The sequence below is a fragment of the Stegodyphus dumicola genome, chromosome 12 (assembly GCF_044657685.1).
Source record: "Stegodyphus dumicola isolate Sdum_Otavi_A_Nest chromosome 12, ASM4465768v1".
Taxonomy (NCBI): domain Eukaryota; kingdom Metazoa; phylum Arthropoda; class Arachnida; order Araneae; family Eresidae; genus Stegodyphus; species Stegodyphus dumicola.
Genome location: NC_140779.1, coordinates 82,263,085 through 82,287,246, shown reverse-complemented (window position 1 = coordinate 82,287,246; position 24,162 = coordinate 82,263,085). Strand labels below are relative to the sequence as shown.

General features: G+C 32.6%; 1 protein-coding gene and 1 long non-coding RNA gene across 4 annotated transcripts in view; one reads left to right on the top strand and one right to left on the bottom strand.

The window, feature by feature from the left end:
* LOC146993703 (uncharacterized) overlaps positions 1–24,162 on the bottom strand; it is a 371,536-nt gene that overhangs the window by 33,533 nt on the left and 313,841 nt on the right. The gene's annotated exons all lie outside the window — the stretch shown is intronic.
* The window catches only part of LOC118186875 (protein O-mannosyl-transferase Tmtc3-like), a 512,127-nt gene that overhangs the window by 308,462 nt on the left and 179,503 nt on the right, over positions 1–24,162 (top strand). The window contains exon 1 of one of the 2 annotated variants that reach the window (XM_085806651.1): positions 12,084–12,208. The exons of the other annotated variant lie outside the window; for it this stretch is intronic. Coding sequence (XP_085662777.1) covers positions 12,195–12,208 — 14 coding nt within the window. The 5' untranslated portion in view covers positions 12,084–12,194. Of the gene's footprint in view, positions 1–12,083; positions 12,209–24,162 lie in introns of those variants that run through there. 2 annotated transcript variants of the gene reach the window in all.

Below are 24,162 nucleotides of genomic sequence, written 5' to 3'. Positions count from 1 at the left end.
TTTAGAATTTACAAGAAAATGATAAAAGTCAAGACACAAGAGGCAAAACTCAATTTTGAAAAATTTAAATTAGAGATGATGCAACAGATTTCTGTCATGAACCAGGCGAAGGAACTACTCTGTATTTTCGTCTAAATGTTTGCTGCACACGCAATATCTCCACGATTCGACTTTCTACGTCAAACCAACGTTGACAGACACGATTTTATTTGTGTTCATCCATACATATATTCATTCCTTCATTCCGATCAAATTGCTACTGTGTTATTTCCAAAGTGCAAACTATCTAACGACAGAAAAAAGGGGAAAGAAATTTAAGTGTCTCTTTGAATAGCTGTGTTTCTATTTAAATATATCCAGGGAAGTTAGAAAGCGACTCTGTAATTTGTCTGCTTTCAGCGTGACATGGCGTGCAGGAAATCGTTACAAGAGTCCAGAATAACGGACAGATCAGTCGCTTAACCAACTTCCATTACCCACATGCATACAAAGATATGTTACCGTGAGTTGATTACGATGTTCACTTTAGTGCATGTTTTTTAACGATTAGCATGAATTAATGCGAGTAGTCGTCACTTATGCTCTGAAGCATATTTTATCGTCTGTTTAAAATTCATCCTGTAATAAATCTATTTTGAGCCTCGCTGTGGGAACAGGTACGCATGTAATGCTATAAAAAATGAAGAAAAAGAGTAATTGAGCTTTGATGCAAATTGTTGTGTGAGTATCATAATCTGTTAATGGAGCCTCTTCAACTTGAGGCTTTCCTTCACATTAAGGTAATTTATGTTTTTAAACATACTTTCATTTGTAAGCAGGATATATGAAACAAGAATTTACTACCAAGTATAACAATTAAGTTAAGAAGTAAACTTTTAACAAGGAATTTAATTACCTTACAATAAATTAAACGATACGACTCAAAAATTTGTTCAGCATACAGAACAAAAGTCAAATTTTTTGTGGATACTAAAATATCACTTGATATGTAAAAGACTAAAATTTTAATATTTACCGTATAATGTATATCTCCCGCTTGCCTAGCGTGCCTTCGTGGAGTAGTAGTTTGCACACTGGGCCGGCATTCCAGAGCTCCGTGGTTCGATTCCCGGCGAAAGCGATTGCTAATTTTTCATCTCTCCGGCTTCCAAAAAAAATCCTAATATCTCTACAACCTTAGAGAGTTATTCTTAAACGCCCCTGTACGGCCATGCACAATTACGTAAAATTCTTCAATAAACTCCCTAGGTGGCCTCATGAGGCTGCAGGGACTTACTTCCACTAGATAGGGAAGGGCGCTGCCTGTTTACCTCTGTTAAACACCAGGCGTTCCCGTCCTCCATCACCTATCACCTGTCTCTACAACCGAAAGACATTCCTTTTTTTTCCATCGCTTCCGTGCCAAAAATTATTTTTTAATTTGTGTTAAAATTTTAGTTAATTAATTTTTTTAATTTATTAGCATGTAGATAAAGGAATGATATAACTACTGCTAGGTAAAACATTCTAGATAGTTTAAGATGCTAAAAGCCACGGCGGAATCATTAATGTTTTTCAGTCATTAGTTTAGCTGTATTACAAAGGCATTTATCTTGCAAACGGCAAGCATTGCCATGCAAAGAAAGATGATCTTCTTTAATTTACCTCTTATTGCCATACCATGTGGCATAAGATATTGATCTTTTATATTATAACTGTACTTGCTTAAGAAACTGAGCATTTTAAAAGTAATATATGTGTTTATTAGTTAATATTTTTTATTTATTTTTAATGATATATCTAATTGATATAATTTACAATATATGAAACTGATGATTTTGGAGAACATTTACACTATTCAGGAAGAGTTAAGGCAACAAGAATCAGCTTAACATTTATAAATGCTTGTTTCCTTAACTCCTCCAATAATCGTTAATCGGCGTGTTGTTTTAACTAAAACATTTCCACCACTATTACAATTAATGAAATTTGATCTCTTGCAATTCCTTGCATGATGCGTATCAGTATAGAAAATTTATTTGATCTTTTTTCCTCTGGTAAAGCAAGGAAACAATAGAATAATTTAATTGCTGCACAATTTTTTGAAGACATATTTATCAATTTATACTAATAATTCGCTCTTAAAAAATAATACTCTATGTTTAATTTTTCTATTTCACAATTTGCAAACTAATTTTCAACTAAATATATTTTTACTCACATATTAATTTTGGAACATTTAAATAGAAACTTTACAAGTTGTTAAACGGCAAATTGTTGGAAAATCTTTTTTTTTTCCGCCATTCAGTGGCAGAAATTTCTCCGCCTTCCATAAAATTTACCAGTTCTTCTTCAAACTATGAAATGGAAATGCGATAAAATTTAGAAACAACAATTAGTTCTATTTATCTTTCCATTGCTTTCAATATGTTTTGCGTTATATTTACCCGAACTGTGTTCCACCTAAAATGTCAAACAAAGACTCCTGAAATTAAAGATATTTTAAAAAGTATGAAATATTGCTAAAAAGAAGAAAGTTCTAAAACTGTATTTATATTGTATATTTATAATTATATTTGCATCGTATCAGCTTTAAAGTAAATTAAATCTAACCGTACTAAAGGAATGAAACATGAAACATCAAATCAAGGTAACATATAAATTGGCTTATTGCTTTACATATGCTATTGATTGCAGTATAAATCACAGACAATAGAAAGACAATAATAAAATATTCTTTTTAAGCAGTAGAGTATTATCTACAACAAAAGCAAAACAATTTTTACTACAGAAGTAGAAATGTTATTGCAAAGCAACAAAGCATTTGTTTTATATATTGCAGTACATATGCTGGAACAATGTAATTTTTTTTTTCAAAAGCATCATGTATTCGATTCGAGTTCAAATGATAATTGTATCAGTAAGAATGTAATCAAGTCTAAAGTAAACAAATCTTTGAAATGTTAAATCCTGAATAATAATGGCATGGATTGCCTTTCATACACAACCGAGTATAGTACGGTATTAAAGTATTCTTTAAACTTTTCGCAATATAGTATTTTCTCGCTGAAAAAATATATCTAGCAAATACATATTATATGTCTATTATATGTGCGCCATTTGTATATATACGCCGAAAAAACATTTTAAAAAATAAATAAGGACAAACTGAACTCAGAAGTTATAAAGATGTACTTGAAAGTTCTGCGCGTTAAAGTTCTGATGTACTTAAAGGTTCTAACCGGCAATTCACAAACGAAATACCAGGATGAGAGAAGGGAATCTAATAATCATACTAACAGGATAATTAAACTAAACTTAAATTCTAAACCACTTATTTAAGTACTAAATACATCATACAATTAGTTATAAATATATGAACTGAATAACTACTGTTAATTAGTATAACTACGCCTAGTTAAGAGATTTCAGTTTAATAAGGCATCCGATTTACTAGTCGCTGGTATTCCCTAAAGCAAATAGGTAAAAATATCTTTGGTCAGAGCTAACGTTACTATCCTTTCAAGGAATCTTGAAGGAATTAAACCCAAAAAAAAGGAAAGGCTTAATTTATTATGTGGGGAGGCTCTTGTATTCGAGTGGTTCTTATTATCGAGTAAAGTGTTTGGCTTGGTTTATTTCATTATATTTAATTTAAAGCACTCAAGGGTTATCTTTCTAAGGAGAAGAATGCCTTCGCCAAGGACTTTCTAAGAGATATTATTTCGTGTACATGTACACAGGGAAAAAAGCACGAAAACATCTAGGCAGCTAGTCCGATAGCCGCGAATCGAAATCAGGAACAAACTACCAGTGTTCAGCGATTTTACTGCTCGGCCATTGGCGGGCACATTTTCGAGTAAATACTGTAACTAAATTTAGGATTTAGGAACGAGGAAGACGGGCACCACACCTTTACCATTTGGTTAATTGGTTTAGCGCCGTCTCCCCACTACGTGATCCCAGCCGTTTATTGATATTAATTTATATTTAGCAAACAGATACATAATTTGAAATGGATACAAAATTTGTAATGATACATTATTGAAATGAATACATAATTTGAAATGATACGTAGTTTGGAATGTAAAAAAAAAAATTGAAGCATAATGTATAAATAAGCATAATTATAAACGTACAGAATTTTGAATGTATACAAAAATTTTAAACATAATATATGACATAACTCTTTAAAATATGTGCGGAATTTTAAACATAATATGCGACGAAAAGAAATAGTAGTAAATTTATGATTGAAAACTACTGTAGCTTAGTCAATGCACGTTCGCCATCACTTATCTATTCTTTCTCCTCCTTATTTTTATTCGGGCTCACCAGCGGCCGAGCGTTGATAGTCGCTGAACACTGATAGTTAAGTCCGAAGTTCGAATCTTGCAAACGGGCTGGCTGCATGCACGCTTTCGTGTTTTTCCCCGTGTGTAAAGTTCTAATTAGGCTATGTTTCGGCTACGCGGGATTGGAAGGGACGATTCTCAGAACTCGCACATTTCCAGGAAACCCACGTAGCTAGGTTACCGTTTCCCTTACTACAAAGATTTGAACGCCACACAGTAATCGATTAATACTCAGATTGGGATCACGTGATCCTTCAGAAGCAGAACTTTCCTCTGATTGGTTGACGGAACCGAAAATGTCTCGGCTCTGTCCCGAGTAAACGCGCGACCTAGCTCCATTTCGGTGAGGTTTGAAAAAATCCCGTGTAGCCGCGACATCGTTTCCGTATCTAGGTGGGACTTCACTTCCAGCGGGGCTCTTTTTTCTGGGAATCCTCCCGTTTAAACCTGTGCTATCAGAACCTCGTTTCTCAGAAAAGTCCTGTCTAGCAGGTACTGTTGCTAATAAATCCTAACTGTTACTAATAAATGCTAATGGACATTGCATAACGTGTATATGAGCCAGTTCCCCTTAGAAAGCCCTCCATAAACACATAAACCAAACTTTATTTTATTTCATGAAAACGTGTGTGATGTGTTTGTATCCGTATGTGGGTTTCAATTTTATTTGATTAGTATTTATATGTTTCTATGAATTTTAACCGATTCATTTCCACTCCATTGTACAATAGCTGTTTAAGCTTCTACATGTATACCACGTGATTTTGAAATAACCATTTATATTGTTTCGAAGATGATATCTCTAGCAATAAATTATTTCATGAAGTCTTGTTTTGCCGTACGAAAAATCATTCACTTTACACAAAATAAAATGTGTGTCATCAAAAGGTTATTCCTGCCATCTCCCATAGAATGTCCTAGAAAACATTTATGTGTTTAAAAAGCATTTTAAAACGTATTTTCATTAAAATATCATTAAAAATTAAAACGAAAAAATTTCAATAGCTTACAGAGCTCGTAAAAATTTACGTCTCCCTAAATATAAGTTGTTGCACTGCCACACAATTAATTACTAATTGTAATCATATATTCCTATAGACCCCATAACGCAATCTATTCATTAAATACAAGACACGTAATTGGTGTTTAGAGTTAATTGTCATCAAAGTTTGCAGCTCACTATATAATAATCAATCATAATTAAACGGCAAATGTTTGCCTTAGTAGACGAAATTCTGTACAGCGCCTCAAAGAGCCTATAAATAATATCCCTTTAATGATGAAACTATTAACAGAATTGTTGCTATTCGCAGGAACGTTCAATTACGTAAGGTTATTCGAAGCAAATACCTGTTTATGCAAAATAAAAACAGAATTTCGCAAATCATTTTAAATTAATGATAAACTGCTTAACCCATTACAAGATGTTAATTTACTCTGAAATTAATTAACATGCTAATTGATTTAACATTTTATACAGGAGATAAAGGATAAATTGCTAAGTTACTTTCCGACATAGATTTCTTCTAAATTTCTTAAAGAAATTTCCATTTTTATGACATCACTATATTCGTTCAGAAAACTCCATTATTCATTAATTTTTTTGATAGGAAAAATAGCTTACAAAGGAAGTAGAAGATTTTTATTTTACCAATTTCAATCAGATAGTACATAATTAATCAGGATTTTAAAATAAATGTATATATGAAAAAAGAACTCGCACATTTCAAAAGTAACAGAAAAAAAATCATTTATGTTTGAGATTCTCTGAATTTAATACAGGGTTGCAATTTATTATTGTGAGTTTAATATAACATTCCATATTATGATTTTAACAATAATATTACATATTCCCAGTTTAATTATAGTTCTGTAATTTGCCAAAAATGATATTCTGTTTACTATCCCCCCTTAACAAACTTAGTCATTCTATAAAGTATTTTTCCCCCTTCGTAGTGTAGTAGTGGTCAGCACGCTGCGCGTATTCCAGAGGTCCGTGGTTCGATTCCCGGAGAGGCCGTTGCTCATTTTTCATCTTTCCTGCTTTCAAAAAATACCTAATGTCTCATATGTCACAAGCTTTTTTATCTAGATGAAGAATACAATTATTTGAACATTATTTTTAGAGATTCGTTATTTATGGACATAAAGGTTTTTTGCTTCTGTCATTGAAAAATTTTTAAATACAGTAGATTGCCTATTAACTTACAGCGGATTATCTGAGTTGCCGACTAACTTGGCGACGACTTATCTGAGTTGCCGACTTCTGAAAAACGTTCTTTGTGAAGTTTTAGTTTGAATAACCAGTTATTTTACGTTTTGAGTCTGTACTGTCACTTCTTCCTTTCCGTTTTCCAGACAGAATGCAAATTAGTTGGCGTGTATTTATAGAATGTAAGTTTTAAGATTGTTAAGACAGAGCGTGTTCTGCCACTTGTGGCCACATTATAATGTTTGCTATTTTAAATAGGATTCCATGTCTTCGTCCTTGCATTACAGTAGCTGATAAACAAGTCCACGCCGGTGAAGCCCTGAGCCAGCTTCGCGTTAAATTGCACTGTGTTGCCTTTGGCTATTAGTCTATTTAAATTTAGGCTTCAGATTTTGACTTACTGCTTTTAAGTTTCTCTCCATAGATGCTGGCGAAGCTGTAAGCACCAGGAGTGCCTCCTGTTCAACATATTTAATTTTAATTAAAGGGTCTTTTAACATCCTTTATCTTAGTGGTATTTAAGCGATAAATCGGTTAACGTCTACATAGAGTTTAACATTAGATGATAGCCAAGAGACATAAACTTTACATCTTTATTCCGAAGGATGGAAAAATTATTATCACAAATCATTAGAGTAAAGTAAAAGTTTTACTACAAATACAGAATGGAGAAGGAAATACGTAAGATAACAACAATAATGGCATATGATGTCATAATATTTATAAAGTTATTTTGTGCACAACAATACATACTATTGTTGTGCACAAAATATTATATTATGTACGTAACTTAGAATATAACACTATTGTTAAACTATAAATAAATTGCTAAATTTATTAGCTCTAAATTATAAATAAACTGCTATAATTATAAATAAATTGCTAAATAATTATAAATAAATTGCTAAATAATTATAAATAAATTGCTAAATTTATTAGCTTATTTATAAATTTATTAGCTAATAGCTCTTTTGGGCGTATTAGTCTCAAGACAGAATTTTGCACCAAATCTCCGTAAAACGCTGAATCTCTTTTTAAATTGTTGCCACCAAATATTATGTATTATTTTTAAATAAATTTAAAAGCAAAAAAAAATTCCGAAAGCTTTCATATTTTATATTATTACGCCGAAATGGGCGTTGTTTTAACGTTTTATGTGTTACCTTTATTTATAAAATATCATGTTCTTCGCACTTAAACCATAAAACTCAGTTTTTCAACAGCAATATCACAAAATATTTAAAAAAACATATCTGTAGAATTTTCCATACACATTCTCGCGCTCTAAAGATGATTTTTTCCAGTACAGTGTTGCCATTGCTCGATTTGAAATCGTTGAGTTTGTTGATGAAAATTTCGTTAAAATTTTGCAAAATATAAAATATATAATAAAACAAATTCCAAATTTAAAATTTGAGTTTTCAGACGCCCATATTCCGGGTGGAGGACTACCGTTATTCAAAATTTGATGTCTCCAGGTACTGTTGTTTTTCCGCAATGCGGAAAAGTCGTCCTTGTGCCCCGGTTAAGGATTTTATGTCTTTAGTTAAACTGCATGCAACAGGCGTAGAATCATCAGCAATTTTAAAATGTAACTGGCGCTAGGCCTAACGTATCAGCTATTTGTTTGCATTTGAAACCTTAATAATATAGTGAATGAAGTCAGCTGGTGCCCCAACTTCGGTGTCGTTTTTCCCTGTGGGACCAGCCATGTAATATAATATAATGCAGCTATGTAATATAATCCCTGACTGAAACAGCATGCTGTTTCATACTCCGCACTGAATAACCAAATACGTGTAAACTGTGATCCGAATGTTGCCATATGTACAATGCTATATGTAATAATGTATCATATTAATGTGTAACCAGAATTTTAAGTGTAAGCAGTAACTTATATAAGTAATAATTTATGTGTCATCAGCAGGCAGTAACTTATGTGTAAAGTAGCAGTTATGTATAGTGCAACAGTATATGTGTGTAACGCAACGGTGCATTGCAACTATGTAGTATATTCTTTAACTGAAACAGCATTTTGTTTCATACTCCGCACTGAATAACCCAATATGAGTGAACTGCGATCTGAATGTTGCCATATGTACAATGTATTATGCAATTGTGTATCATATTAATGTGTAAGCAGTATTTTTCAGTATTTGTATCATAATAATGTGTAATTATGTATCAAATTAACGTGTAATGTAGCATGTATATGTAACTGAGCATCATATTAATGCACCATATCAATGTAGTCATATTAATGTAAGCAGTATTTCATGTGTAAGCAGTAATTTATGTGTAAGCAGTAATTCAGGTACAAGCACAAGCAGTAACTTATGTGTATGCGATAATTTACGAAAAAGCAGAATTTATATGTTATCAGTAGGCAGTAATTTATGAGTAAGTAGTAATTTATGTTGAAGTATCGATAAACTCCCGGTGCGTCCTTATGGGGCCACAGGGAGTTGTTGCGTCTGGATAGGGGAGGGTGTGGGACATATGCCTGTTTACCTCTGTTAGACGCCAGGCGTCCCCGTCCTCCGTCACCTGTCACCTGTCACCTGTCACCTGCCCTGTGGGACCAACAGTTAAATTTAAATCGAACCCGCGAAGTAAGAACTGAATTGACTAAATGAGAAAAATAATTCTCTTGAAATTTGAAGAAATACTTTTAAATGAAGCACAGAAAAAATTGTGTATACTTTAATAGGCCATACACCGAAGTCATGTGCTGTTCACTTCAGATTTTTATTTCTTGTAGTATGGGGTTGTTCCTCTTTTCTTTTCTATGCAGTTTTTTTCCCTTCTGAGGTGTTGGATTATCTGTAATTTTAGGTTTATCGTGGATGTTGTCTCTCCCACGTTTAATCCGAAATCTATCGTAATATTTTCTCATTGCTGAGAGTAAAATTTGATTATTAAAAACAACACCCACTTTTTTTTACCCCACGTTTTCTTTGATCAGTTGCAAAATTGCTAGGTATCTGCATGACTCAAATTTTCATGTTATTTGCTCTCCAGTTAATCAAATTCACTGTTAAATTTTAAAAGCCTCTATTTCAGATTTTATTTTTCTTTAGTTGTCATATACGAGTATTAATTCTGAGGGAACAAACTAAATGAGCGTTAAAATTTTGCAATAAACAATATGAATTTTTCGTCAGAAAATGTGAAATACATAACATTAGCCTTTATTAATCAGTCACTCAGACTTTTACGATAATTCCCGCTATTCTCTTTTCATTAGGAGAATGAAATGTTCTTGAAGTCTTTATTAATATCTTTATTCTTATAGATCGGATTACTTTGATTTCTGTATTTCTTGACAGATGATATTACTATTGTCGCTTCTTTATTCACTATTATTTATTTACCTTCATTTATTCTATTTATATCTCTTATAACCAGTTTATAATGAAGAATAATTCTGCTTTTTAAGGAAAAGGAACTCTATACTTGTTTGCCTCGAAATACAAGGAGTTTCCATTAAAATCAAAATCAGCTGGAAACTGAATTTCTTCTTAATCCAGTTATCTAAGCCAAGTCGGTCGGCTGGAAAATATTATAGTAATATTCTTAAATTAATAGGCTTAGTTATAGAAAATTCTGAGACAAATCAAATGGTTCTTGTTGCTACAAAGATTGTTGCTTTACTTCTTTCCTTTACCATTTGGTTGCCCATGGTTATTTCATTACTTACTTAGACAAAAACTTGACTCTATCTTGAAATCTGAATTAAATATATATAGTATTTCGGCAAATCCCAGCTTCTTTGTATGCGAACCAAAAAACCAGTCAACATTGTTCTCTTCAATTAACTAGGAAGTTTCATTTCATATTTTGAGAAACCTTACGGTTGTAATTTACAGCAAACGTTATATATCTAGAATAAGTATTTAAAAAAGTGTTGTTGTGACTACTCTCGCTTCCTGAAATCGAAACAAGCCCACGAATTTCATCCTGGCAAGGAGTTAAGATTGCGCCTGTCCTTGGCAAGAGCCATGGGCACCAAACAGATGATAGTACCCAGTTTGATCAGTTCCGGCCCCAGTTTTCGATGGAGAGCACCCTGGGTGGACAGATCTTAGGGTCTGCCACTCCTCTTCTCCTACCAACAACCTCCAGATTGCTCGTCGCATATTTAGAGTGCCCCCATGCCGCACAGACACTATACATTTACAAATATCCATGCCTTCTCCGGGATTCAAACCTGGGCCCTTCGATACGGTATTCAACGTCGTCAACCACTATCCTGGTTGGGCGGCATTTAAAAAGGTAAACTATACAACCACCTCTGTCAAAAAACTTGCATATATACATATTTTTCCGTCATTTAAAACCTTACATTTTTCTGAACTTTTAGGGTTGATAGATGCATCTTTATAGCAGTTTTATTCAGCACTTTTCCATAAGTTAAATGATTAAAATGAAATACATGCCTATCTTTCTTCTATAGTAGAATGCTGTGTTATAGATGTGTTATAGTTACTTTATAATAGGCACTTCAAGATCATTTTATCCAACGTGCTTGCTTCTTTGTTATAGTAATGTCAGCTGCGGAAGAGGGTCGAGTCTGTAATCTGTTTTCCTTTTTTTCACTTTAATGCCTTTTAGCGTGTTTCGCTTCATAAAAAGCTCACGACGGCTGACTTGAATTATATTCTTAAATGAGATGAAGAAATGAGTGTTATGCGGTGATGACGACACGTGTTACAGTCCTAAAGGATGAACGGTTGGAAAGAACTTGAATGACCTTTTCTTTAAAATAACAGACTACAAACGTTAGTTAAGATAATGAACATTACTTCAAATTTAAATTTTATCAAAACTGAAGCATATATTACAACTTTTTCTAAGATTCAGAACGTTAAAACTACATTTAATTTATGCTAAGCCTATCAAGTCCTTTAACTAGCAAATAAGACAGTACGATGTTTCGCTATTCCCATATTTCTTCATTATTGCAATAATGTAAGTAAATTACGTTTTACATTGATTTCACGTGACCCAGTGAAATTTCCTGATGATAACAGTATCATGTGTAACGATTTGCTGTTTTATTTCTAACTTACATATAGAATACCAAAATGTTTCTTATTTAATTTAAATGGGGGTACATATTTTAAATATGATAAAGATTTCTAATATTTTAAGTTAAAATAGATAAACTTTTGCAATAAATGTTGTACGTATTTGAATACTTGCCACGAAGACTTGAATAGACAATAGTTTCAGCAAATTATATGCCAAACGCAAAAAAATTAGTACAAGATAATTCTTTTTGAGAATATACGATCTCCTACAATGCGTTGAATTGTCCATTGTTAGCTAACAGCTGCTTTGAAGTCAAATACTGAAAATATGATACCAAGAATGCTAAATCAAACAATGAGTGTTTCTCCTCCGAAAAGCTCAGAATAAACACAAAGAAAAATCAAATATTCGCTTACAGGATGTCAAATTTAAAATAAGTATAGCTTTTATTCCATGCGGATTTCCTCATTGAATAATGGTCAATTGATTCACTTTTGCTTCGCTGCTCGAATAGGAAAATTGCGTTAACACTCTAATTTGAAATAACAGCGCACGAGCTGAAAACAGTCAGCATACGACTGCAAGGTTTTTTAGGCACCGTTGTGTAGCGATAGATGTTATTTCAGAGGTAAAGAATTAGACTAAAAATGTTTGAAATTACTTTACGCAAATATTTAGTAGTTATACATAAGTAATATAACTACTAAATATTTTCGTAAAAGATTTGTGATACAGTTTTAATATTCATTTGTTTTGTAGATGTAATATCCATGGAATAATTCTTCATTTAAGTTTTTGTACTCTGGAAACTTTCTGTTTATTTAAAATAGCTCTAATTATCAATAGTTAATGATAATTTTGAAAATGAATTTCGTTTTTTAAGTAACGTGTTTCTGCTTGATAGATATATATATAGTTATAGATATAGATATTTTAATGTTTTAACAATTAAATATTCCACGCTTTTATCATCTATATTTACTGGAATTACAATTTAAATTTAAACAATGCTGTAGCCAGATTTTTAGTATCATTTCTTCTCTTGTAAAAAAATCTCTTCGATAAACCTTTTTATGCTTTTTTTATAAAATATTTCTAATGTTTTCTAAAGAAACAAAAGTTTGCGATTAAGCTCTTATTTTTAGATATTACTTTAGCAATTGTGCTTGCACCAAACGTAATTACACTACCTCTGAGAAGATCACTGTTTAACTGGTTGGTTAAAAACTTTAAGGAATTCTCTGAAAAAGATTCAACAGAAACAATTTGCAATAACTTCTTTAATGACAGCCAGCATAAAAGGCTACAAGTTCTTGTGCTTTTAAATTTTACTTCATTACCAACAATTTCAAATACGTAGAAAAATAAGTTCCTTATCTCTAAAAATTATAAAATAATGCAGAGATAACATTACTAAAGATGTCCGTCTAGTAGAAATTTTCAAATTAATCAGCCAAGTATCTTTCTCCGAAAAGCTGTTATTATCTACACTCTCTGTTTCATTTTTATAAGCTTTCTATTTGGCGATATTACTTCTCCTCGGATATCTTAAAAGCTATCAAGATACACACTAAAGATATAAATGTCAATATACTTTTCAGCCGCTCATATCTTCCTCACTTATTTTCATCCAAAGATCATTTATATGTCTATTACACGCTCTATTTCAGAATTTTTTTTCAGTACTGCTTAGATCTGTGTGTTGTATCTAGTTCGTGGATGTGGTGTTCAGACAAAATAGACAGCATTAGCATTTGAGAGAAATATTTGTTGTAAGCGTGAAATAAATGCAAAGGTAAATCTTGAATGATTAAATTTTCTTAGCACCAGAGGTGCTGTCAATTCTCAAAATTCCCTTTTTCTCATTGTCAGTTTTATGTTCAAATCCCTTTTAGAATTGTTGCCACCAAATGTTATTGCCATGTAATATTTCCTTTCAAGATTCACAGCAATTTCCTCCCCTACCTGTCGGTTAACACACAAAGAGATGTTAAGATTTCATATGACATCCTTTCTACTTCCTAATAAAGAAGCTTCCATTAGCCTTTTAAGGCAAGCTGTCTGCAATAAACTTAATAGGTGGAAACTGCACCTGCTGCTGCATATTTTAAGGAGAGGGGGAAAAATCAGCATCTCAGACTCGGCCATTTCGGGTAGTTGTGGTCGTTTGAATGACAAGCCATCTCCGGCGTTTCGGCCTTCAAACAATTATAAAAATCGCTTACCCCATATCTTACGAATTAAGCCAAACTACATGTTCTAACCAAAATTCATAAAAGTGGTATTCCATTTCTCCTTATAATATCAAATTATATTTGATTATTATTTTATACTGATTTCTAGATTTCCAGATTTTTTAATTAATAACACTTGTACCATAATAAATTCAATAGAGTTTATAAATAATTTAAAAGTATTTTGCTAAAATTCCTCCATTGTTTCTTTTGACGTAAAATAATTATTTACCAATGTTCTGGTGGAGGGTGAGTTTAAATATCTAGAAACTAGTCTTCGAGAATTTCCCCTTATCTTTGTGTAAAATAAACATATTTGATTTTTCAAATTAAGTGTTATAAGCAGAGTGAGGGATTATCCATGGGAAGCTCTCTTAATCCTGTCCTTGCCGATGTCTATAAACTTTATTATGAATACAAATTATTTCAAATTTTTAACATTCCTGTGTGGTTCCGCTGCGTTCTAGATACCTTTACGCTGTAATATTGAGAATTTAAATATAATTTTTTCGATAGCGAATTCCATTGGTCCTGCTATTCAGTTCAATTTGAACTTCAGCCATACAATTCCCTTCCGTTTCTGAACATCTTCGTCACACGCAACATATCCAACTTCAGTACTACTGTCTACCGTAAACATTCATTTGTTTACTTTCCACCACATTTCAAACTTGTCATTCGATTGCATAGAAGTAGCTTCATTTTATTCCTTCATTTTCCGAGCACTTCAAGTTTGTTTCTCCAAATCGGCTCTTGATCAAGAACTAAACTACTTAAAAGCACTGCTTTTTGGCAGAGGCTTTTCACCTAACATTATTAACCAGTGGTTAAAACATTCTCATCTCAAAACATTAAAACGCATTCTCTCGTTTTACGAGATTTTAAGAATTCTGTAACCGTTATTTTCTTTCCATAGATTAGTATTTGTAAAATTGCACGTACTTTTCAATTTTCGGGTCGTTTTCTTGTTCCATCAAGAACATTCGCAGTTCAGTACCTAAATTCTAGCAGCCATTCCTAATATGAACTTCTGGACTATATACAGGATTCCTTGATAATGTGGTTTAATTCACATTTGTCAAACTAAGTCTTAAAATTTCGCGCTAAGGAACATGCAGCGCATGTTAGGAGAAAAAAATCACATAAATCATTTGTAGCCCGATACTGTTGGCCATAAAAATCCCATTTTCCAATTTTTAGCAGATAATATTATCGAAAAGCATACTCCATTGGCTAATTAGATTTTCTAGAGGCGTTTGATATTCATATTAACCCTCTCAACGTTACAAGTTTGGTCCAGAAATTCCAAAGTTCCCCAAAATTCAGTGAATAAACGGTATGTTCTTGATTATAATTCTTAAATGACCTTCTCACTTTGTACTTTGACTTCGATCCTTGCAATATGTACCCAACTGGAAATTAAATAGATAAGGATCTAGGGAAAACTTCAACTGTAATGAGTGGCAAAACCATCCTTCGATATGGAATGTTACGTCCATAACCCTTGGATAATGGCTCATGATATTTAAAAATATCTATCAATTTTTGTCAGCGAACCTAATTCCAATCTGTCTTTACTCTTAGATTTAATGAACAAATTATTTCAGAATTCCTGTCGCTTTCCTCAATAGATGTTGGCAATAGCTTGACTTTTTTCTTCTCATTGCTATCACCTGAACACGAACTACTTTTTATTTTTTCTACTTTTTAATGTGATTTATTTTTTTAAATGTCTAATTAGAAATGACACATATATATTTTTTCTTTTTATGAAATGGCACTATCTAGACTCATTAAAATCATTATATATATATATATATTTCATTTTTATGATAACTCTTTTAAGCCGTCTAATAACTCTTTTGAAAGTCTAGTTTTCAAAGTAATAATACAGCGAATATAAAAAATGTATGGTAACCCCTAACACTCTATCGGAATATTCTAACTATGTGTTGTTTTTTAATATTTTTTTATTTCCCTCTTGAATTTTATGTGACATTTTGCTCTGCAGTTGTATGTGGCGTAAGTGCGAAGGAAGCGATGCTTAATGATAAAACTAAAAAGAGAAAAACAATTGTGTTAGCAGAAGTGAGCCCAAGAGCAGAATGGTAATCTGCGATGCTCAGCGGGAGTATAAAATCTCACTTAGTCCTATGGTGTGACTTAAAAATCTGAATACATTCAGAATTTTTTCACTAAATAAATACACAAGTCTCCACTGAGCGTTAATTTAGTCAGAATTTAGTTTTAGAAGGCTTATTTATATACCTAATATATAGATCCATCGTTATTGCTTGGCTTAATATTGTTTCAGCTGTTAAACTGAAACTTGAAAATAAAGATTTAATTACTGTTTCCTTTTTAAGCTTATACATTTTATACTTTTTAATTTTATAAATATTTTTTCTGCTTTTTCCAACTTTGATGGTAAATTTTTCGAAGAATTTAACTTGGTTAAATAATTTAACTTAATTACGTGAATTTAACTTCATTATTAATTAATCGAAAAATGTCATGTTGCGCTTTTTAGCGCAAAAGAAGCTGTTAATCTCAAAATACAATTTTTTGTTGTCCACTATAAATGCCTTGTTTCAGTTTACATTCGAGTCTGTGGTCATTCGGTAAAATGTAAGATATTGTTACGAAATGTACAGGCGCGGTAAAATAGCCTTCCCGCAAAGCAGTTTTAGGGTTGCCATAAAAGAACAAAGAAAGGCAGGGTTGCCACATTTGGCGAGAAATTCCCCATTTGGCGATATACCATGGATGGATGGAGAACCTTCTGGAACGAATTCTTACCGGTTTACCCCAGAATGTTCTCGAACATAAGCCAAAAGCTATATAAACCCTGCTGGTCCGCAGTCAGTTAAAGTGTGCCTCGTCTAGAGTGCGAGATAGTCTCCAGTTAGTCAGTCCGTGCGGAGTCAATCGAGTTGACGGCCGCGCAGCGAGTGCCGAGTGGGTCGTCGAGTGCATCGAAAGAGTCTCTTAGTGTATCGCGAATAGTGCATCGTCGAGAGAGTGTATTGAGCTCCGGGAACGACTGAACCGAACAGTCCGTAGCTGTGCTCTGTGTGCCGTCGAGTGCATCGCGAGTTGTAGCGTGGAGAGTCTCGAGAGTACGTGGAGTTCCGAGAACGACCAAGCAGAGTCGGGAGCTGTCCACTGGTGCTTTGCAGTGAAGCTGTCTCCACCATTATAGCCTGATAACCTGAAGGCTGTGTCGCTGATTGTTCCAGCGAGTGTAGTAGATCTTCGACGACTGTAAAACGTGGCTTTGGAGCTGTCCTGATTAATATTGTCTAAATAAAGTATGTTTCGATACTTCAAGTAGTGTTGTCATTATTAACTCCAAATACGCACGAACCCCGTAACGAACATATCAAAGGAAGAAAATAACACAAACAGAAAAAAAAAAGTAACAGTATTATTTATCTTTTAAATTGAGTCTGTCCATTATTTATTAACAAAATAAGCTATTTAAAAGCGACCGATGCAGTTCTTAAGAATTTTTTTTTAATATTTAATCTACTTTGTTTGAATAATAATGCACGCAATACATGATATATCTAATTAAAGAAATCAGTAACTTTATAGAATTACATTAGATATTTTTCACTTCCCAAATATACAAAAACTATAAAATGAACCCTTGTTAATCTAAATGTATATTCATGCAGTATGCTTAAAATATTTCATTTCTCCACCTGGGTCATCTATCTGATAATCTCTACCATTAAAAACTGAACCCTTTCAGATTTTACTTTTACGCTTTTGATTTATTATGAATAATATATTAAAAAACTTTGCATTAAAAATTTCATTTTGCGTTTTTGTAACATTAATATTTACATCATTGATAGTTTTAGTTGAATACATACAAAATTTAATTAGTTGAACTTGTCAGATGCTTCTCAGTATTTCTGAACAAATAAAAATTTATGTTTCCAGTGAGTGATAATCGTCCTTGTTAATTTCATATATGAATTTAAGTTACATAAGTTCCCGATACATAAGTATTATTCAACCATTTAAACGACTGTTATCAAAAACTCCTCTGACTGTCTTTGTAAATGCAGAAATAATTTGGCACTGAATATTAAAGTAGATATTTATTTATTTTCCAGCTTATTTCGCATTACTGCCGTCGTAATCGTATTCGCAACGTCCGAAAAAACTCAGTAAATTACATATTCATTCTTTTCTTGATATAAAAAAATACCTTTTCATGAATACAGGCAACAAATGATGGCAAAAACCGGTTCATTTACAATTTTGCATTCCTGAGCACGCTTTCTACAAATGATATTTCACTGCAATTATTCGTTGCAGATGCATTTCGAAAGAAGGGTAACATTAGAATACATAAGCAATACTAAAACCTGATATTATCTATAGCATAACGGCAATGTATTTTATAAAATGGAGAATGCAGACATTTTAGTTTCTTAAACTTTTACTCCAGCGGAGATTAGAAGAATGGAACTTAGAGAGAAAAATCTGAAACGGAATAATTTTGTAATATCACTCAGTAAAGTTTGTTTTTTATCTAACAAAGTTAGAGTAATACAGATACACATATTTTGGTTTAACATATTATTATTTTACAGATAACAAGAACGATGTTTAAACTAGAAATTGTCAGAGGGTTAAATATTTTACAGAGAAAAGTAATAAATATGTATTTCAGAGAAACATACTAATCCACTAAAGGTCAATATCCTGTTTGATTTACTTGCATAAGTGTATGGGTATACGAGATTTACGTATATGACTTCATGAACTATATAACTTTTAAGCTGCACATGGTTTGACTGGAAAGAAGTAAATTCCAGTGAATAATTGATAACAATTGATGAAATGTATTGCGATAAAAAATTTTTATGCAATATCATTATGCATTTTCAGAAATTTGTTGGATTTAGCCTTCTTAACTCTCATTCCGTGTAACTAGACCTACTTAAGTGTTAATCTTTGCGGCTTCTCAATAGGAGAAGGCTGTAAAAGACCCGCTTATTGAACATAATATTTTAGATATGACACGGACTTACGTGCTTACAGCTACCGACCATTTGCGGTGAGATGCTTAAAAGATAATGTAACATTAAAATTAAAGGTAAAAAGTTGTTAAACACTACATAATTCAGTTTAATCTAACAGGCTGACTCAGAACCTACTCTGGCAGGATAGTAATTCGGCGGCAAGAATGTGAAGCCGATATTCAAGGTTAATAGCTGATAGAAATAACAGCGTGCACTCACGTTACCGAAACGACGCTCTGACTAATCTTTTCGCTACATCAGTTTAAACACATTCGTTCATCCTAACTAATTTGCATACTGGCGTGGAAACAAGAGGGGAATAAGAGAAGACAGAAAAAGGTTAACAAATTAAAATAATTATTAGTAAAAATAAATGAAACCCTACAAACTAATGTAGAATTGGGAACACAAACTGATGATAATAATAAACATGCTAACATTAGTTCGTAATTTAAATCTGAAGTAATAACACAGAGTCTGTAGCAAAGTACGTAGAGAAAGACATGAAGTCTTGATAAACAGAAGCTAATTGTTATTACATATAGAGAAATGCAATTTACAATTTTTGCTATTAAAATGCAAGTAGGAATGTTATACCGTGCTCGTTTTAGCAAGGAAATGCAGGTAAAACAAATCAATTGAGCTGGAATCTGTGTTTTTGAACTCAAATGTTTAATGAAAGTCCCTTAATTAAAACTAATGTATAAGGAAATCTAATCTAATGAAATTTTTTTTACCTGCCCCGGGTTTGACCACTATAATCTTTCTTCGTCGATATTAATATGATATTTGCACAGTTGTGTTATTTATGCAATGCGCATTACTAGAATGGAAAAACAATAATACGAATATAGTTAAATATTTAAAAGTATGGTGTGTTAGTCTTAAAATTGAATGGACCTTATATTTGAATGAACATATGAAACTATTTATAATCATTATTTTGCACAAGTCTTTTGTATTATTTATCTTATTGGAAAAGTAGATTATAATTTGATCTACAGATGTATGAATAATATTTGCCATGTTTCAGCTATGATAGGGTAATCCATAAGAAATGTTTGCGATTATCCTTATTATTGCCTTTTAAACATTTACATTTATTTTTTATGAGACGGAATAGGAATTTTTCATGCCTTATGACTAGCTGGATTATAAAGTCATCTGTTGAAGCCTTTTATACTGAAAGGCCTGTCAGTAAATCGAGTCCCAAGGCAAATGAGCTGACTACATGGATTTGTGTAGACTTTCCCATGCGTAATGCGAATATGAGCTATACCCGAAGGCATCGTTTATATAGGCAGATAGCCCTGGTGGTGATTTCTTTTAATCAAATAACTTAACCTAACTTAACCCTTATGTGGAGAATTGGATATTATTTCAAATGCAGTCTTTCCAGCTCCTGTGTTCTCCCAGTCATATTAACATCGAATAAGAATTTCATCTTTTAACTATGTCCTTATTAATTCTACCGAATAAGGAAGTGTGACGTTTATGCTCCTTTTGTTTCATTCTGATTTGGGGGGTGATATTCCGCAGTCTCAGCAACTTATGCTTCAGTATGATCTTTTGTCAATGCTAATTTAACGTGCATTTCATTCTTCAAGCTGATAAATATTTCATTCTTGAAATGAACTATGCTAATGTTTTTAGTACTCTAACAGAATGAAAACTTATTCGCATACGGACACCCAAGCATTTTTAGGAAGTTTTGTCTACTCATATAATAAGTATCCAAAAAAATTAGGATATTTATTCATCTAAATTAGGAATGGGGAATTTATAATTTCAGGGTAAAATGCAATCAGTCTTTTATTTATTTATTTTTTTTTTTTTAGTTTTACTTTGTATAAAAACCTAGTTTTATTCAAGTTTTGGTATCAGCCAATATTTCTATACTTTTCCTAGTTCAGTTTATAAAGCATATTACAAAATAATCTAAATTTAAATAAATGTATGTACAAGGTGTATCAGCAAATTCGTTACAAACGTTCAGTAGAGATAGAGTACACCTAGTCATTGGAAAATCATATAGTAATGCATGCTCGAAAAGGCTTTCCTGGCGCGGTAGTGTCAACATAAAAAATAAGAAAGGAAGAATATGAACAGGGTAAGGTAACAAGATTTTATTCTTGCAACAGCAGAAATGAAGAAACAGAACAACAATAGACAACGATCGTCATTAAAGAAGTGTTCAAAATTGCGACCCCAGGCCTCACACCTCCGCTATATGGAAGATCTGATATTCTGGAGAATACCGAGCATGTCCTTGATTTTCCCAGCAGCTGCCACGACGCGTGCAATTCCTCAGCATTTCTAATGGCATAACAACATAACAAGTTCCTCAGCACTTCTAAAGGCGGTTTCATTAACCAATTGTGTTGACGTACCGCCGGAGGCAGTAGTCAATGCAAGTGAGGTCTGGCGGTCTTACTGACCAATGCACCGGAATTTCGAACGTAATTTCAAACCCCTTTCTTTGAAGACGATCATCTGCTTTTGTTCTTATTTCTTGGTTTACGCTGCACTAAACATATATTCTCACCCTGTTCATATCCTTTCCTGTGTTTTATGTCGTCACTACCGCGCCAAGAAAGCGTTTCCGACCAATGTGTTTTCCCTTCGTCTAGGTGTACTCTATCTCTCCTGAAAGCGTGTAACCGATTTGCGGAAACAGCTTATATATATATATATATATTTCGAATTTTGGAATGGGAGGGAGAATGATCATCGAGACATGGTGAAATAGATGAGTGATGCAAAAACCGTTGAGTACCACAGATTGGAATTCTTAGTTAATTAGATTGTTCAGTTCTTCATCAAAAATTTTAATCTTAAGAAAAGTAAATGTTAATATTTTGGTTCACGATATGTTAAAGACTATCTTTCTGGAAGTAATAGTCTTATAATGTATATTTAACACCTCTCTATTTAATTATAACTACATATATTTTAAATGTTTCAGAAACAAATGTGACATTGTCAGAAATTAACATTGGGCATTTTTAATGGGAAACGATAGATAAACATAATCCCCCATGAACCGGTAATTTTCATGTAAGCAGAAAGCTAAATGATATGTTCATTGTTTCTAAAAATGTATTTACCTGAAAAATTACTGATAATAATACTGTTTGTGGGGAAAAATAAGTGAAGGCAAAGGTATACCTGTGCTCTGAACAATAATCGAAAACACATACTCTGATGTAACGAATAAAGTTGAGCAAGTCGTTAGGTTTCATCGATCTGTAACGTTCTGCATGTGCCTACGGAAATGACAGTGATGTAAATAAAGCTCTAGACCTAGTCACGTGCATCATAAATAGGAAATCAAACGACACTTCAAGTAGAACTTCTGAATCGTCTTGGTAACGCCTTTGCCATCCACAGCGAAGGATAATCGTTGTTGTTGTTGGCAGCAATGACCATAATTGATGTATCGTATATATTCTTGTCGTGTATCTATTCCTCTACATATGGAGAAGATAACCGTGAAGTCTGAGATGACATATCTTGCAATAAAATGGCTGTACTGTTATATTAATCCATTTATTTTCTTTGAGGATTGCAAATAATAGTTATTTCTGGATATTTAATGTAAAATGTTTAGATGTAGTGAATTTGAAGAGTAATTATTTACATTCGTTGTCATTATTTACGTTAGTTAACAGTTCAGTAATTTTCCAAGTCGTTTAAAGTTTATGTGTTATTCTAATAATATAAGCATTTCTTTAAAAGCGATTTACTCTTTATTCTGTGCAAATGCTTGTCTATATATATTCAAACAAATGAAAAAAAGAGTTTTTGTAACGGTTATTTCTAAATTTTTAGTCTTGATACTTCTCGATATTGCTTACTTACCATCTCAACTATCATGTTCATTAAACTATTGCAAAATGCGCTATAACTATTTAATACATTGCCTGTATAATTTTTCTTTTTTAATGACCCAAATGGCTGGATATTTCCAATTTATTGCGTACATTAAATACAGCTAGTACAGTCATTTGTTCGTCTTATTTTTAGAATCCTGCCCAAGGGGAGTTCCCTCTCCGTTTTCATTGAGAACACCCCGAGGTCGGATAACAGGGTTTCTCATTTCTGTTCTGCCACCACCCTGTACCTCAAGAGGAATTTCGGCTCCCGAGTACTGTAAGCGCCACCCATATTAGGGCGGCACCAACATAATTTTAATATTACAGAAAAGTAAATTTATCTTTTTTGATACATTAAGCATGTTTTGATATAGCAATCTAATCAAATAGGCTGTATTAAATTAGATAAAAATTTAAATAGGCTGTCTTAGTGTGTAGCTGAGGTATAGCTGAGGTAGTAAATGAGGGATATGTAATAAAGGATAGTAATTTTATCGAAATTTTATTTCTCATATAAGGTATTTCTTCTACTTTCCTAGCGTGCTTTCGTGGTGTAGTGGTTTTACACGTTGGGACGGTATTACAGAGGTCCGTGGTTCGATTCCCGGCGAAGGCAGTTGCTAATTTTCCATCTCTCCGGCTTTCAAAGAATCCTAATGTCTCTGCACCCATATTTACGATAAAATGGTAAATATAGTTACCAATAAATTGACATTAGTTTGAATTAAAAGAAAACTCATGGAAGAGGATGTGAAGGAATAATTCATTTCATTATATTAATTAAAAGTTATTACATTTAGACAAAACGCATATAATCGCATTATCGAATTCTAGAAAATATACCAGAAACTATTTTGAAAAATATTTCTGAGAACCTCTATTTCTGAAAGAACTGACCAGATTTATTAAAAAAAAGGAAAACATAAAAAGAAAACAAAATTCTGAAAGTATTCAGATTTTAACGTCGCACCGGAGGATTTGTTAAAGTTTTTTATGCACTCACTGAGCATGGCAGGTTACCAATCAACGCTTAGACTCACGCCTGATAACACATTTTTTTGTCTTTTTAGCTTTATTATTAAGCATCCTTTTCTTGGCACTTGCGTCACATAAAATTCAAAGACAAAATCATAAAATATTTAAAAGCAGCATATCTTTAGAATTCCAGATAGAATGTTACGATTTTTTCATATTCGCTACATTATTTCTTTCGAAATCAGCTGTTGAAACGGCTAGCCGCCTGAAAGAGTTATCGTACAAAGTAAAAGTAGATAATGATTTAGTCATAGGTAGTGTCATTTCATGACTTAAAGGTATTTTTCTTTAACTTATTCATAATAAAAGTTATAAAAAATAATTTTAAAAACTCTGTTTATTGCTTTCAAATATATTAGTTTTTTACTCGGTAACCTTCCAGATAAAATCTGAAAA